Source organism: Echeneis naucrates, chromosome 7 (assembly GCF_900963305.1).
Source record: "Echeneis naucrates chromosome 7, fEcheNa1.1, whole genome shotgun sequence".
In the NCBI taxonomy this organism is placed as follows: Eukaryota; Metazoa; Chordata; class Actinopteri; order Carangiformes; family Echeneidae; genus Echeneis; species Echeneis naucrates.
The window spans coordinates 9035550-9051298 of record NC_042517.1 but is presented as its reverse complement, the minus strand read 5'-3'; the positions used below and the strand labels follow the sequence as shown (position 1 = coordinate 9051298).

Sequence of the window (15749 nt, the reverse complement as noted above, 5' to 3'; positions counted from 1 at the left end):
TTTAGCTTGTACATAGCAGCCAGTGATTTTAATTTGTCCTTTTTAATGATGTGTAACAGAAAAAAATGTACCGAACATCTGTAAATATACAGCATCATAGGATTATGGATTATCAGAGCACAGGGTTATTGTGAAATAGGATTATGTACTGTATTATTGTGATTATATCAGTGTAAGTGCCTCTCTGCCATGGAAATTAAGTTGGTGATGGAGTTTGATGTTGTTCTGGGTGATACAGTTTGACACTATGGGCCAAATCTGGTGTCGTTATTATGTCATTCATCTTAATTCATGAACGATAAATTAATAAATTATTCATAATATCAAAGAAACACAAGCGCATAGCAGTTCTGGAGATAGAGTTAGACTATTACCCTGTGCAAAAAACATGTTTTGGACGTTTTAATGAAACAGAATAGTGTGCCAGGTTATTTTTCATGTAAACAGAGGAAAAAACAACATTTTCTTTCTTTGGTTGAATGGCTTTGAGTGATTCCTTTTAATGGTCTAAATGAATAATGAAAAAACCTTCAGGGACAAATTCTGCTCCAAGTTCACCATTTAGCTTCTAAAACTGCAGCCCTGCATGCCAAGCTGTTATTCTCTGACCGATCGTGCAAACAGAGAGGCTGAAGTTGCGCACTGTCCAGTCACGCTGCCAGCAGCAGAGTCATTGAGGGCTGATGATTACAGAAGCAAAAATCCATATGTCTGTGTGTGTGTGTGTGTGTGTGTGTGTGTACAGGGAAAACTTGTGAATCAATCAAACAGCTGTCAAAATATTTACATGTTCTCTTTGAATGAACTATTAAAGCCCAATGTGTACACAACAGAAACAGTGTTTTTGATAATGAGGCAATCAGTACGTGGCACGCACAGTTGTGAGTTAACTGGACTTGACCTGAGTGGTTTCATTTTCTACTGTGCTATATTTTTCTTAATTACAGTTATTAATCTTTATCATGTGTTGGGGCAGGTTATTTGGATATTCACTTTTGCCCAGGCGTTATTTTTCATGTACATTGTGCATTTTCAGACTGGATTATTCTGTGCTTGACTAAAACGAGTCTAATCACTTGAATCTATGATGACATAGTAACAACTCTGTTGACAGCAGTCACGTCCTTTGCTTTTGCTTCTGCAGCAGTGTCCCAAACGTGACACACTGATTGTTTGATATCCGTGTGTGTGGTTGAGTCTGTTACCATGGATGTCAGCAAACTGCAATCATCCATGAACAGTGCCAACAGAAACCAGTGGGATTACTGAACCCAGATGAAACAGATGAAACACTCAGCAGGTTACAGTTTTGTTGATTCCACATGGAAGAGTGTGACATTTTTGTATTGGATGTTAAATCAGTACTGTTGCATTTCACAAATATTTTTTGCTCAACTCAATGTGAAGACACACGCTAATGTCCGCTAAACATTCTCACAGTATTTCTGCTCGATGAATAAACAGTGCAAAGGTTTCTGTCAGAAGTGGGAATCAAACCTGCACCTCCAGGGGAGACCTGAACACATTGCATTAGACGGCTCAGCCATCCAGACAACTGTGCTTCCTTATTAAGTTTTCTGTGTGTGAATTTCTTTGTTTATTTATGTATCTATTTAAATTGCCTTCTTTGATCCCTTGATGTTCCAGAAGTTTTCTGTGATGTCACGTATGACATCACAGAAAAAACTAATATATATAACCTGGACACAAATTTGGTCAGTTCGTTCTGATCGCCTTCAGAGTGAGACAGGAGTGACCGGCACTACGTTTGTAACAGGTTTGCAAATCTTTTCATCAGAAATGCCTTCACCAACACAAGAGAAGAGAAAGCAGGAAGCATGTGAACATGCACGTCCAGAAGATCAAGCAGAGGACGGAGATATACTCCGAAGCAACACCACCTGCTACCAGATACTGGATTTTAATGGAGAGGGTTCTTTTGGCCAAGTTGTCAAGTGTTTGGACCTAAACACCTCTCAAATTGTGGCAATCAAAATCCACAAAGACAACAAAGATTCCCTCATTGAAAGGGAAGTGGCCATGTTAGAGGCAGTCAGCGTTCTTGATCTAGAAAAGCAGAACATTGTAAGATTCATAGACAGTTTCACATACCAACACCACTCTTGTCTAGCCTTTGAAATGCTGGACATGAGCCTTTGGGACCTGATAAAGAAGAGAGAATGGGAGCCGTTGAGTCTGAATGAAATTCGTACTGTGACCCACCAGCTACTGGTGGCTTTTGAAGCCCTGAAGAGTATTGGCATTATGCACACAGACTTGAAACCTGACAATGTAATGCTTGTGAATCACAAAGATCAGCCATTCAAGGTCAAGCTGATTGACTTTGGTTTGGCCATTCACACCAGTGAAGTGAAAGTTGGAATGATGATGCAGGCTAATTCATATAGAGCTCCAGAAGTAAACCTGGGACTTCCCCTGTCTGAATCTGTTGATATGTGGGCATTGGGCTGTGTCATGGCGTTCCTGTACTTTGGTGCCAACCTCTTCCCCGGCAACTGCCCGTATCACTGGATGAAAACAGTGGTCCACATGGTGGGTCAGCCAGAAAATCACCATTTGATTGCTGCACAATTCAGCTGGGCATATTTCTTCTGGGATGAGTTCACTGGGTGGAGACTGAGGACACCAGAGGAGTACGAGGCGGTGACTGGTGTAAAAACAGATGTTTATGAAAGGGCTTTGGACTCTGCCTGGAACTTACAGGATGCAGTAATGAACTATACACCCACAGAAGACCATCATGAATTTGAGGACAGGAGGGCATTTTTAGACCTTCTGAGATGTTGCCTGTATCTGGACCATGAAGTGAGAATTACTCCCAGGGAAGCCCTAGAGCACAGTTTCATCACAATGGATCACCTGAGAGCTGAAATGGCAGCCAGCTCCTATACAGATACTGCCCTTCAGCTCCTGAGTGTTTCTCTGCAGGACACGTCAGATGATGACAAAGGTCATGAAGACTATTCAAACTCTGCTGTCATAACTGACTTGCAGAAAGATCCATATTGGTACCAAGGAAAAGAATTGTTGAATTCTTCCAGTTATGATGCAGATGTTGAGGATTTTAGTGCTGAAACCAAAGAGAGTCAGAGTGAGAGCGACACAGTCAGTAACAGTAACCGTTGCAGAGGCAGCAACAGTTACAGTAATAAATGCCTCTCTTGCGGATACGACGCTGACATCGACTCTTTCAGCGATGATCCTGACACCCGACATTCACATTTTCGACGCCCAGCGAGGAAATGCCTGCTCCGCCGACGTCAACCTCTGAAACGCTGCTGTGATCATTTGAACAACAATGCCGATACAAAGACCACCTTGCAGCCTGCCACCAGTCACTCCTACCATCAGGATCCATCTCCCTCAAACCCCACCAATGGAGTAAACATACAATCAAATAAGCCACCCGGACCCTCAGCAGAAACCAGTCTTCGTGATGGGGTTGCTTTCACTCCACCTAAGAAAGAGCCAGACACCTCTGCTCCACATAACCACGATAATACAAGTGTTGATCGTGTGCCAGTTGCCATTGAAAATGACGCTGATGTTGCACCAACTGATGGAGCCACAGTCTTTGTACCTTCAACCAACGGAGCTACAGCTGACATCCAAATTGTTGACACTGATACCGTCAACACAGGACCTCGCCGGAATAATGCTTTTCAGAGGGTAAACAAATTCTTCAGCTCAGTGAAGAAAAGGATGGTTTCCATTTTTAGCCTTCGAAAGAAGCGATCCAACCCACGTACCCAATAAGCACCACCCACCAACACTGACAACCAGTGTTCATGGTACATCCAGACTTACTTATAAGGACTATTCCACAGCTCAGTGGCCCTCTTTCACCAAAGCAGTTTAAGGGCCGGTGCCTGATCTCGAACCAGTTACTTGTGTTTCCACTGCCAAAGAACTGGCTCTCAAACTCGTTACTGGTCTGAGAGTAGCACCGACACTTTGCTGTTTCTTTCTCTCTCTCTCTCTCTTGCTTTCCCCCCTTTCCCATTTTTCTCTCTCCACCGTCAAGTGCTTGCTCTGGTTGGCAACTGTTGGGTTTCTAAATCTTGGTGACAAGGGAATTAACTGATCTGTGTTTCATGTGTCTGTCTGAAATATAAATAAAAAATAAAAAAATAAATAAAAATTATCTATTGTTTCCATGACTTTATTTTATGAATGTTTTTGAACGCTACAAGGTGCACTGTGCCCACTGAAAACAACAGTAAATGGTACCAATTACCCTGTTAGCCATGGGTGTAGCTGCCACTATAAACTCTCCTGAAGAAAAACAGTAAACAACTGGCAGCAGGGTTGCCATTATGTTCCTGTAAAATTAAAATGTTTTTACTGTCACTAAAATTGACAGTTTTGTAGTCTTAATGCAAAATACATCACAGGCTTTTTCTAAAATTATCTTCACGATGTTACAATTAACTTACATGTTTAAGTCTTCACAAAATGTATTTAATCACAACTTTGTGCTTTGTGAATCAAGAACAGAGCTAAATCACTGATTTTGAGAAGTTTGGGAAATAAAACCCCAGAGCTTCTCATTAAGCATGGCGGTGCAGTGGTTTGCCCCGTTGCACCACAAATAAGGAGGTTGTGGGTCTGGTTCCTGGGCCTTTGCACCCCCTGTGCTTGCATGGGTTTCGCCCACCGTCCAAAGACGTGCACGTTTAAGGTTAAGTGGTGACTCATAGGTCTGAATGTGAGAGGTTGTTCGTCTCTGTCTCTCTCTGTACGTTGGCCCTGTGATGTGACTGGTGACTTGTCCAGCTCCTTTAAGCAGCTGAGGTTCATTATTTTCAATTTTTCCAAGTGCCATTAACGAATCAATGGTTAATCATAACAGTGACATCAGGTCCCCTGTTGCCAAAAACCGCCACCACCACCTAGAGGACAGTAAAGACGATAAATAAAACCATGATTGGGATCACTGACTTAACAAAGAAACTGTTTGGGGGCGCGTCTGACCGCCCCAAAACAAGGTGTAGTTCCATCCCCGCTCCGGTAGGTGGCAGTGGCGCTTGTGCAGAAAGAGCGGTGTGTGTATTGCGTGTGAAAACTCTGGCAGCAGACAGCATGAAGCCAAATCAACGAACAAAGATTAAACCCCAATCACGATGAAAAACCGATTGACTTTTTCCGTTAATCCTGTGAAAGATTTCATCATTTTGATTTTTAAATAATGAATACATAAATAAAACATTCAGATCAGCTCAATTTCCTTTCTTCATTATTTTTTTGTAGGTTGAAGTGCTTTATTTGCATCATAAAATAATAATAAATAAATAAATGGCATTATAAAAACTTCACAAAATCATCCAAGTCACGGATCTGACCCTGAACAGGAAAAAAAAGCCGGGAGAGGAAAGAAAGCTAAGGGCTAAAAAAAAAAATAAACTGGTTTGTTTATTGCACTCCTGAGGTAATGCTACCGATAAATTATGTTTATTAACATTTATGAATTTTAATCCAGGCGCAAAAGCGGGAAACATCCGTTGTAACATTGAAAATGTGTCCCTGTCCCTCACATGAAAAGGTCTCAGTCAAGAACATCAACAGCACATTTTGCTGAGGAACCTTTATATCGAAATATTGATTGATTGATTGATTGTAAAATAAAAGTTTTAGCTGTTAACGAACGGTTCACTTTACGTTAGTTCAGTAACTTGTACACACTTTGCACACACCAAGTGTCCTGGCAGTGAGCTGGAGAAGCTGGACCCGGCTGTTTTCCAGAAGCAGTTGCACAATCTGAAATTTAGGTAGGCACTTCCATGTCTTCCATTCTGTGGTGCCAGCTAACTGTCTTTGTTCCGGGAGAAATGTCTCATTTTGGGCCACAATAACTGCTACAACGTGCCGGTAGAGGCGCTCCTTCTTTCTGTGTTGTCAGTTAACCGGTTCCTCAGGCGTGTTGAAAAGGGCTGCTAGCTACAAGTTAGCTCGTCCGAAGTTAGAGCAAAGTGAAAATGTCAGCAATTCAGATTGTTACTCATTTTATACCAAATTCAGTTTTGTCCTGAGAGGTTCGAGTTGAATTGTCTCGAAATCTACACAACGCAGCGGTTGATATTCACATTGGTTTGTTAGCTGCTAAGCTATCTCAGCATTTGTAGGACAGTTAGCTCAGTGCTGTGGAACAGGAGCTAAATGGTCAATGAGCTGGTTGTATTTGTGGCATGGAGGTGAAATGTGCACTCTTGGCACTCCTAATAAACAACGAAGACTAAAATAGGTGACAAACACGCTGACCAAATAAAGTTTCTGCCTCTTTGCTGCTTAGAAAACAGCAGTGGCAACTTTAAGCTCACTGAGCTGCCAACAAATGAAGTTATTTATTTGAGCATATTACAGAGAAAATGTTGTTTCAGTAGTAAAGGATAGGGCAGAAAAACCCCAAACTTATATTATACTTATGCTTTATATTAAATGGTGTTCTGATAAGCTTCGATTTGATTGATACTTACATCATACATCAGCAGAGATTAAAATTATTCATTTGAAATATTTAAAGTGGCATTTGTGCTGCATTTGTTCTTTAGAGTTTATTGTATTTATCCTTTATACATGTCTTTGGAACGAGGTGAACAGGACTGTTACCAAGTAATCTTTGAAGGAGACGTGGATGACGTGATCAGAGAGACTGTGGAAAAGGCCAATAGAAATTAGGCTCCACTGTGAAGCTGGCCCCAGCTGGACGGTATTGGTCATGGTAGCCACTGTGAAACACCATGAAGTTCCTTTATTAACTGCACTCCTGAGGTGTGAATGTGAGTCTGACACTCAGAAGTAAAAAAAATTATTCCTTCAGAAACTCACAACCAAAAAGAGACATGTACACATACAGGCCTGTGTGTGCCTTCAAGTGACACATTAAATAACCTCAGTACAGGGTGAGGCAAAATAAAGCTGACTCAATTAAAATGGATATCTCTTGACTTGAATTCCCCATATTTAGCCTTTGAAGCTAGCCTGTAAGCATTTGATAAAGGGTTTACCACAGTCAATAAGTAGAAAAGTGTCTATTCATGTTTGCAACCAACTAAGTTTTCTTCTGAGCTCCTATGAATGGAGGCTGTGGTGTAAACAGCTAATGATTTACGATAATTGTCATACTACTCCACATCAATCCTTGTTATTGCCTCATGTTTGCTTATAAAACATGTTAAAAACTTGAAATGTTAAAGAAAATGTGGTTGCTCAACGGATCAGTTTAAACTAGCATGATTTGATCTAGTGATCAGATAGACACCTAATATTGATTGATTATGATAACATATTGTTAAAATAACATAAATGAGGTATCCTGACATTAGAAACATGTAAGTCGTCTATTAGCATTTTGTCTCATAACCTCAACAATTGGTCTGGAAATTTGAAGTTTTGCCTCTTGCCAGCACTGTAAACTCAAATATCTCAGCTACTTCATTTAAAACATATTTATTAAGCTTGGGTGTGTTTGAATTTCCGTCCTGACAGATGAAGTCTTTATTAAAGTAGAAAATAAAGTCACGTGTTAAAACAGCGCGTAGCACTGCTAGCATGTAGCCTAACAGAAACAAATGAACCAACCAATGAGTTCACAAGCGGCTGATGTTGTTATAATGCCCATCATGCAGAGAGACATCTTAGAGTTGTGGATGAAGCTCGTTAAACGTGGGTTTTTCTCCAGAAATGGTACTTTCTGCAGAAGTTTGTTGATGTTAAAGTGACGGAGTGGCCCTGAACACAACAGCGACGTTTCTCAGCAACAGCAGCCGTTAGCCGTTAGCGCCAGTTCTAACCGTCCCTCTCCGGCACCGTTTCCGGGGAGATAGTCTGCTGAGCCCCGCTGATCCGGAGCGGACGCCGCCGACTCAGTCCCGGGGAAACTTTCACTCATTCCGCCCTACCAGTTGTCTAACTGTGACCGTTTTCAGTAACTTACACACACTTTGCACTCGCCGTGTGCCGCATGTAGTTTTTTTTACACGTTTATCTGACCGACTGTGGAGCTGCGTGGAAACAAGAGGGATGTCTGTCGGGTGAGTGAGCGGAGACACACGTTAGGAAGATGTTAACTCTGCCATACATGTCAGAAATGTGTGTTTGTGCAACCCTGGAGGTGGAAACAGTCCAAGGAGCTCGATGATTGTGTGGAGCAACTGCTTTAGTTAATGAAGTTGTCGCTCTGCATTGTTGCTGTGTGTGAGTGAGACACTGTTTCCCTCATGTCCGTTTAAAGCCGATGTTTTGTTGTGTCCTGGCAGTGAGCTGGAGAAGCTGGACCCGGCTGTTTTCCAGAAGCAGTTGCACAATCTGAAATTTAGGTAGGCACTTCCATGTCTTCCATTCTGTGGTGCCAGCTAACTGTCTTTGTTCCGGGACAAATGTCTCATTTTGGGCCACAATAACTGCTACAACGTGCCGGTAGAGGCGCTCCTTCTTTCTGTGTTGTCAGTTAACCGTTTCCTCAGGCGTGTTGAAAAGGGCTGCTAGCTACAAGTTAGCTCGTCCGAAGTTAGAGCAAAGTTAAAATGTCAGCAATTCAGATTGTTACTCATTGTATACCAAATTCAGTTTTGTCCTGAGAGGTTCGAGTTGAATTGTCTCGAAATCTACACAACGCATCGGTTGATATTCACATTGGTTTGTTAGCTGCTAAGCTATCTCAGCATTTGTAGGACAGTTAGCTCAGTGCTGTGGAACAGGAGCTAAATGGTCAATGAGCTGGTTGTATTTGTGGCATGGAGGTGAAATGTGCACTCTTGGCACTCCTAATAAACAACGAAGACTAAAATAGGTGACAAACACGCTGACCAAATAAAGTTTCTGCCTCTTTGCTGCTTAGAAAACAGCAGTGGCAACTTTAAGCTCACTGAGCTGCCAACAAATGAAGTTATTTATTTGAGCATATTACAGAGAAAATGTTGTTTCAGTAGTAAAGGATAGGGCAGAAAAACCCAAAACTTATATTATACTTATGCTTTATATTAAATGGTGTTCTGATAATAATATATCTCATTTTCCAATGGAAAACAGCTGACTCTTTTGGCCTTTATGTAGACAACAGGTTAACGCGTCTGCAAGTCAGCTTTGTTTTGATTGATATTTTATACATCAGCAGAGATTAAAATAATAAATCTGAAATATTTAAAGTGGCCTTTGTGCTGTTTTTTTTTTATTTTTTATTTTATTGTATTTATCCTCTATACATATCTTTGGAAGTAGGTGAAAATGGTAAGGCCAGTTACTGAATAAGCTTTGAAGGAAACCACTGTAAACTATTTAGTAGTATACAGATAATGTAACACTTAGTTATTTCAAAATGTTGAAGTCCAGTTCATTAGTACAAGTTTGTGCTGACTGGTTGACTGTGTTTATAGAATGGAAGATGAGGGGAGTAATAATCTTTGCATTGACACTGATTCGGACATAGTGGACAAGAAGAACGGTACCAAGTGTTCGGTTAAGTGGACTCAGGAAGAGGTTAGTAGAAAGAAGACTTGAGGCAGTACTTGCCCTTTAGACCACCCTTATGTACAGATTTTAGTCATGCATCATCAGTTATCACATTAAATTATACTGTGTCTAAACTGATTTGCCACTCTTTTCAGGATGAAAATCTCAAAATCCTGATCAATAACTTTGGGAAAAATGACTGGAAAACCATTGCCAGTTTTTTACCAGTAAGTATTTGAAAAGAAATAGTTAGTCCAGAACAAAGGAATGAATGAACTGCAAAGTGAACCCCTAAGGGCTGATAAAACAAATTTGAGAAGGCTTCAAATCATAAGCCTGTCATGTTAACTTAATGAAAATTTCTCAATGCCAACATATTTCTCTGTTTATTATGCAACTGACAACAAGCTGTCTTACCCATTTGAAAATAAGTAAATTTCTTGTTGTAACAGGGGCGGACAGAAGGCCAGTGCATGTTTCGTTGGGAAAAACAGCTGGACCCTAATTTGGTGAAAGGTTGCTGGTCCAGAGAGGAAGATGAAAAGGTGGATAAGTTACAGAGAAATTCTGATTCACAGTTTTTGTAAATATTAATTATCTAGCTAGTTAATACAGATTATCTCATACTTGTATATTTGCCCTGGACAGATAATAGAGCTGGTGACTAAGTACGGAAATAGACACTGGAGTTTAATTGCCAAGCACCTAAAAGGACGTGTGGGGAAACAGTGTCGTGAGCGATGGCACAATCACCTTGACCCACAGATTAAAAAGACATCCTGGACCAATGAAGAAGACGTCATCATCTACAAAGCCCACTCAATTCTGGGAAACCGGTGGGCGGAGATTGCAAAGCTGCTTCCTGGAAGGTGGGTTGGTCAGCAACGATTGATTCAGTAATTCATACATTTTTTTACAAGGTGGATGAAAGCTGGTGAAATGCATAATTCTTTGGAGATTTTAATGCATTTTTTAATTTCCTTTTTAAGGACAGACAGTTCTGTGAAGAATCATTGGAATTCAGCTATCAAGCGCAAAGCTGAGTTGGGCTTGTACAAAGATGATGCAAAAAGCATTACTCTTGATATTCAACAGTTTGTGGAAGAAGAGGTACAGTGCTAAATAGTATTGGATTTAGCTCATACTATATCAGCTTGCTATATTTATTTTTTTACTGATGTCTGGTTGAATAATTCATTGAAACATGAAGTGGGGCTATAGTTAAAAAAATTTTGATTGCTTATGAAGGATTTTATTAGAACAACTGTACACCTGCCTATTCGTGTACTTATCCAATCAACCAATCGTGTTGTAGCAAAGCAATACAGAGGAACAGATGGAAAGAGGAAAACAGCCTGATTTGATGAAGCTAAATATCTGTTAAGGCAAAAAAAAAAAAAAAAAAAAAAAAAAAAAAAATATATATATATATATATATATATATATCTCAAAACAGTCATCATTTAAAAAGTAAAAATTAAGCTTTGAAGATATATTAATATCAAGTGCACAACATAATTGCCCTGAGTTCTGTGTACTAATCTCGATGTCTTTAAGTTGCGTAGATAACTTTGAAATGTCTCTTTCTTGATGCTAGGGTTAGAGATGCTTTGTGGAACAGGTTGCATATTGGCCTTTTGTCTATAACTTTGTGTTAAATGCAACTGTACAGCAGTTTGTTCCTGCAATTGCCACTCTACATGTTGTTTTCATTTACTCTTCCCGTCTCTTGGTACTTGATGTCAGACTAGGATGCTTGTAGTAGTATAATATCATTGTCTCTTTTGGCCCTGGAAGAGTCACATCTCATGTACCTACAACATAAATGTTGCTGTAACAAAACAAGCCCTCTTTCAGAATTTTGGCATCGGCAAGCATTGAATTCCCATTATTCACCCTAGATTTACATGATGTGTTTTATTACAGGTGGACTTTAAGTGTGACGTTGTATTAGACACTGACCCAGTAGTTCCTGACGTGGTAAGCTGTTTTTAGATGCCCTTTTAAAACTTTGTGTTAAGATATCCCCAGCTGATTTAATTATTTTTTGTGTTGCTTTGCTGTAGGTCAGGGTGGAGAAAGACAAAAAGCAGAAAGACTGTCAAAAAGCCAAACAGCAGGCTGTTTGTTCTCCACAGACTTCAGCATCAAGGAGAAAATTATCCTGTCAGAGTCCAACCTTAACTCCTAGTTCCAGTTCCAGTTCCAGTTCCAGTCCCAGCTCAGGTGTTCCAGCAGCTGCACAAGAAAATCAGAAAAAGTTTGCTGATGCAGCATTGAGGATGATTGCTGAGGACATGCTGCCACTCAGGTGACATTTATTGCTAGTCACTTATGCCAATGTGAAGGTTGTATGCTTTGTCTTGAAGCACAAAGGCTAACTTGCCACTTGTATGTCTGCAACATGTTAATACAGAAATCCTGTCACCACTCTAAATATCACGACAAAAGACAGACATACATGTCTGCATTAGAAGAGTGTAAAATGGCAGCCTACCTAAGCCTAGTTCTGCCTATTAAAGGAAGTTTTTTTCATGCCACTGTTGCCAAGTGCTTGCTCTTGGGGTGATCTGTTGGGTCTCTTTAAATAATTTTATAAAGAGTTTGGTTTATACCTGCTCCATATGTAAAGTGCCTTTGTGTAACTTTGTTATGATTTGGCACTATATAAATAAGTCTGATTTGATTTGATTTTGATTTATCTTTGTTCTCTACAGTTTTGTTGAAGGTGCAGGCTTCAGGTCTCTCATCAGCACCATTAACCCTGAATACACCAAGCTCTCCCAACGTGTTATGGGCCTGCAGCTCTATGATAATGTGGAGAGAACCATCAAGCCTCAGCTCATCCGTGACCTTAAAGCCTGCCTTGCCAGTACCAAAGATGGTGAGAGTGCCATTCATGTCACCTTTGACCTTTGGGCTGGGCATCAGTCCCAAACAGCAGAGGAGCCCATCATTGTTGTGCAGCTCCACTTTGTCAGTGATTCTTGGCAGATCCGTCGTCCAACTGTGGCCTTTCGACACCTAACTCACAAAAACCTCAGCACTGCTGTGGCCAAAGAGCTTGAAGGTGTGTTGCTGAGCTATGGCATTTTCCCACACAACATTGGTTATATACTGGCCAACAAGGCCAAAGAAATCCTGGCTGGGAACAACTTTTTCTGTGACTACAAGATCATGTGTTCATCTAACAGAGGAGAACTAGATGGAGATGAGACAGCGACATTTTTGTCTGATCAGATGTCAGAAACAGAGTCACCCTTTTCAAAGCTTCAGATTGGGACCAGGAAGGTCTGTGTGACCAAGACAGTACAGCTGGTGATCAAGGAGGCATTGAAGAATTCCAGGGTTGTGGAAAACCTACTGTCACAAGTCCACAATGTAGTGGCTTTTTTTAGGAACAGCTCTTACTGGAATGAGGTAGGAGAAAGCAATGGATGTAATTTTTTGTTTATTTTACTCTGCAATATATTCTGTCCTCGTACAGAACTGTTCCAAGTTCTCATTAGGTCATTCGCAAGCTATGGTGCTCTACTGGAAACAGTTTTTTTCCTTCAATAACGTATCTGTAATGGGCATACATCATCACCATTTTTGAGTCATTGTCTTGTTCCTCTCATTGTATTACATCAGATCTTTCCTGAATTATTTTAAACCTACTACTATTGTAATAATTTTCCCTTCTCAGGTTTTGTTGAGGGAGTGCAACGTGTCTCTCTGCCCTTCTTCCAACCATTGTCGCTGGAACTCTATGATGGTGTCGCTGCGCCGTATGGTACAAGAGTCTGTCTGGAGCTCCATTATGACGCTTCTTGCCCAGGCTCGTATAGAAGCAAATGATACTGCCAGCGCTCCACCTCTGGTCATGGTCAGGAGGGAGCAAGTGATTGACATCCTGGGTCTCATTGAGCCTTTTGAGGAGGCCTTGCAGGTAAAAGAGAAAGTTAATGAATTATGGATGTAGTGGGAATTTTACTATTGCCATTATCACTTCAGCTATTATCAGTTTAAAATAGAACTGCACATTCTTACATATGTCATGTATTACATAAATTAAACCTACATTGGTTCATTCTGTAATAGATATAGGCTAAGACAAACACTTTGTGTGAGTGTGGAACTTCAATAACTAACTTTTTTTTATTACATAAAGTATTTTTCAATTGCGAATTGTTAGTTGTTGAAATTGTTGTTGAAGATAGTATGAGAACATTTCCCTTTGATCTCTTCTAATTCAGGTTCTGCAAGGAAACGGTGTGACCATCTCTTTCATCATACCATCTCTTGTTGGTATTGATAAGGCTGTGGAGAGCCGTGTCACAAACTACACCCACTTCAAAAAGGCTCTTCGCACAGGCCTCCGCGCACACTTCCAATCCCTGGTTCACCAGAAGGACGTAATACTAGCAGCTGTGCTTGACCCCAGGATCAAATTGCAGGTACTGAATTTGGACGGAAGCTTGGCCGTTCTGTCATGCTTTCTGTTTTGCATCCACAGAGCTGAGAAACTTGAACGATGGGCTGAAAATTTTGTTTAACTTTATATACATCTGTACACCTCCGTGTACAGATGGAGATCTGTATTGGCATCTGTGTTTTTTATGGGGTATGCTGATGAAAAACTGAAACGGAATGAAAACAGTCGTCTGCTTTTTCTTTTCTAGCCATTTTCTGATGCTAAAGTGGAGGACGAGACAGATTTCTTAACTCCTCCATCAAAGTATCAGGTTCATACTATTGTGGAAGATGTATTAAAAGGGCTGGAGGCTTCAGCTTCTCCCCCTGTGGAACAAGATGAAAAGAAGATGAACAAGGATTTGAATAAAGAGGAGGAAGTCCAAGAAGGGAACCAAGCCAACACACCAATAGAGGCATCTGGTGCCAGTTCAGATCGTAAAAACTGTAACGGAATGAGGGAAAACAATCTCAAGCGGAAGTCCATCTTCAATTTTCGCCAACGGCCAGCTAAGACCTTGAAGAGGTCCGAGCTTGATGCTTACCTGGCTGAACCATTGTGGGAGAGCAACTCCAGCATGCTGTACTGGAAGTCTGCTACTGGGTTCCCTCAGCTCCAGCATATTGCCAAGAAGCTGTTAGCAGTCCCAGCCACCTCAGGAGGCTTCGATCGGCTCTGTCCCATGGCAACATGCATTGTAAGAGCCAAGAGGAACCGCCTACCATCTCACACCACAGAGAGGCTGCTTCTGTACAAAAACTCTTTAAAGACCAAGACTGCTAAAAAGTCCACTGGGGTTGCAGAACACCGATAGGTCTTGCTGTTTTTGGGAGTTCCTTTCCATAATTTGGTATGCTCTGATTGGTTACATTAAAGAGGCATCAGCTTCCTTATAATGAACGGAATTTGCTCACCCAATTAACATATCACCCCAAGCCATACACTTCTTTGAACTAATTAAAGTTACTGAACTTAACATCATTCAACATTAGTGTACTATTTGAAATGTATTGAAAATAATTTTTAAACGTGGTACAACACAATGTCAGACTTCAATCAACTTGCTCCCAACTTTGTGTCAAGTTGGCGTTAGAATGTGGAAGTGTAAAGCCGATTCAGGTAAAAACTATAATTTCCATTAAAACCCTGTGCTTTCACTGCTGCCTCTTAGACACACAGAGATGAATGTGATCATGGGCCTTATGTGCGTTTGAGTTATTTGCTAGAAAACTGACCTTTTAAGCTCATAAGTTGTTTTGTGCTGGACGTAACATACAGCAGCTTACTATCAGGTCACCTAGCAGAAAATTAACAGATTTAACTTTTTAATATTGTTTTGGCTCATAAAATGTGTAAAGTAATTTACTTTTGTATTGCTCTGTGCTGCAATGAAATGTGTACCAAGACCCTTGATGAGTTATCAGCTGTTGAAAGAAGTGGCTGTACATCTTAGTTAGACTAATATATTAGCTGACTGATTTTGTTGCACTGATGAGCTATTGAAAACCAGTATGGACGGTTTGCCTTTTTACTCAACATGGAGACCGTACTTGAATTAAACAAAAATATTCTCTAATGTTTTCATATTTAAGACTCACGGTTTTCATTCCTGCTCAGGATGGTTTGCCTATTGAACAGCTCTGTCTTGATGTAATAAGCTCAGAATAGTCGCTTACTTAAGAAGAAGGAAATAGAAAAGATGAAAAATGATAAAACCTACCAAATACTAAATCGCAATAAATCAGGCGGTTCTAAGTTTTACATTGAACTTCCCTTCGGACATGTCCATATTTTAAAACTGGCATTTCTATAAAGTAATGTATAA

The 15749-nt window shown here is 40.5% G+C and overlaps 2 protein-coding genes across 3 annotated transcripts; both read left to right on the top strand.

Moving 5' to 3' along the window:
- The first annotated feature begins 69 nt into the window (after positions 1-69).
- LOC115045732 (homeodomain-interacting protein kinase 3-like) lies at positions 70-4155 on the top strand. The gene has a single exon (XM_029505546.1). It carries the CDS (start codon positions 1639-1641, stop codon positions 3775-3777), a length of 2139 nt encoding a protein of 712 aa, XP_029361406.1. The 5' UTR covers positions 70-1638; the 3' UTR covers positions 3778-4155.
- A 1614-nt stretch (positions 4156-5769) lies between these two features.
- mybl2a (v-myb avian myeloblastosis viral oncogene homolog-like 2a) lies at positions 5770-15700 on the top strand. 2 transcript variants are annotated; one of them, XM_029506478.1, is made up of 13 exons: positions 7835-8051; positions 8277-8336; positions 9393-9495; positions 9624-9695; positions 9921-10013; positions 10117-10337; positions 10458-10578; positions 11395-11448; positions 11535-11779; positions 12186-12888; positions 13157-13399; positions 13707-13907; positions 14133-15700. In XM_029506478.1, the coding sequence occupies exons 1-13, from the start codon at positions 8041-8043 to the stop codon at positions 14736-14738; spliced, it is 2733 nt and encodes a 910-aa protein (XP_029362338.1). In that variant the 5' UTR covers positions 7835-8040; the 3' UTR covers positions 14739-15700. The 2 variants fall into 2 exon arrangements, with proteins under 2 accessions (XP_029362339.1, XP_029362338.1); XM_029506479.1 differs by lacking the exons at positions 7835-8051; positions 8277-8336 and adding an exon at positions 5770-5789.
- Positions 15701-15749: the final 49 nt, after the last annotated feature.

Coding starts and splice junctions, on each gene's coding strand:
- LOC115045732 (XM_029505546.1), top strand. CDS start 1,639: ATGTTCCAGAAGTTTTCTGTGATGTCACGTATGACATCACAGAAAAAA.
- mybl2a (XM_029506478.1), top strand. Junction 10,579..11,394: donor AACAGTTTGTGGAAGAAGAG/GTACAGTGCTAA, acceptor GTTTTATTACAG/GTGGACTTTAAGTGTGACGT. Junction 13,400..13,706: donor CTTTTGAGGAGGCCTTGCAG/GTAAAAGAGAAA, acceptor CTTCTAATTCAG/GTTCTGCAAGGAAACGGTGT.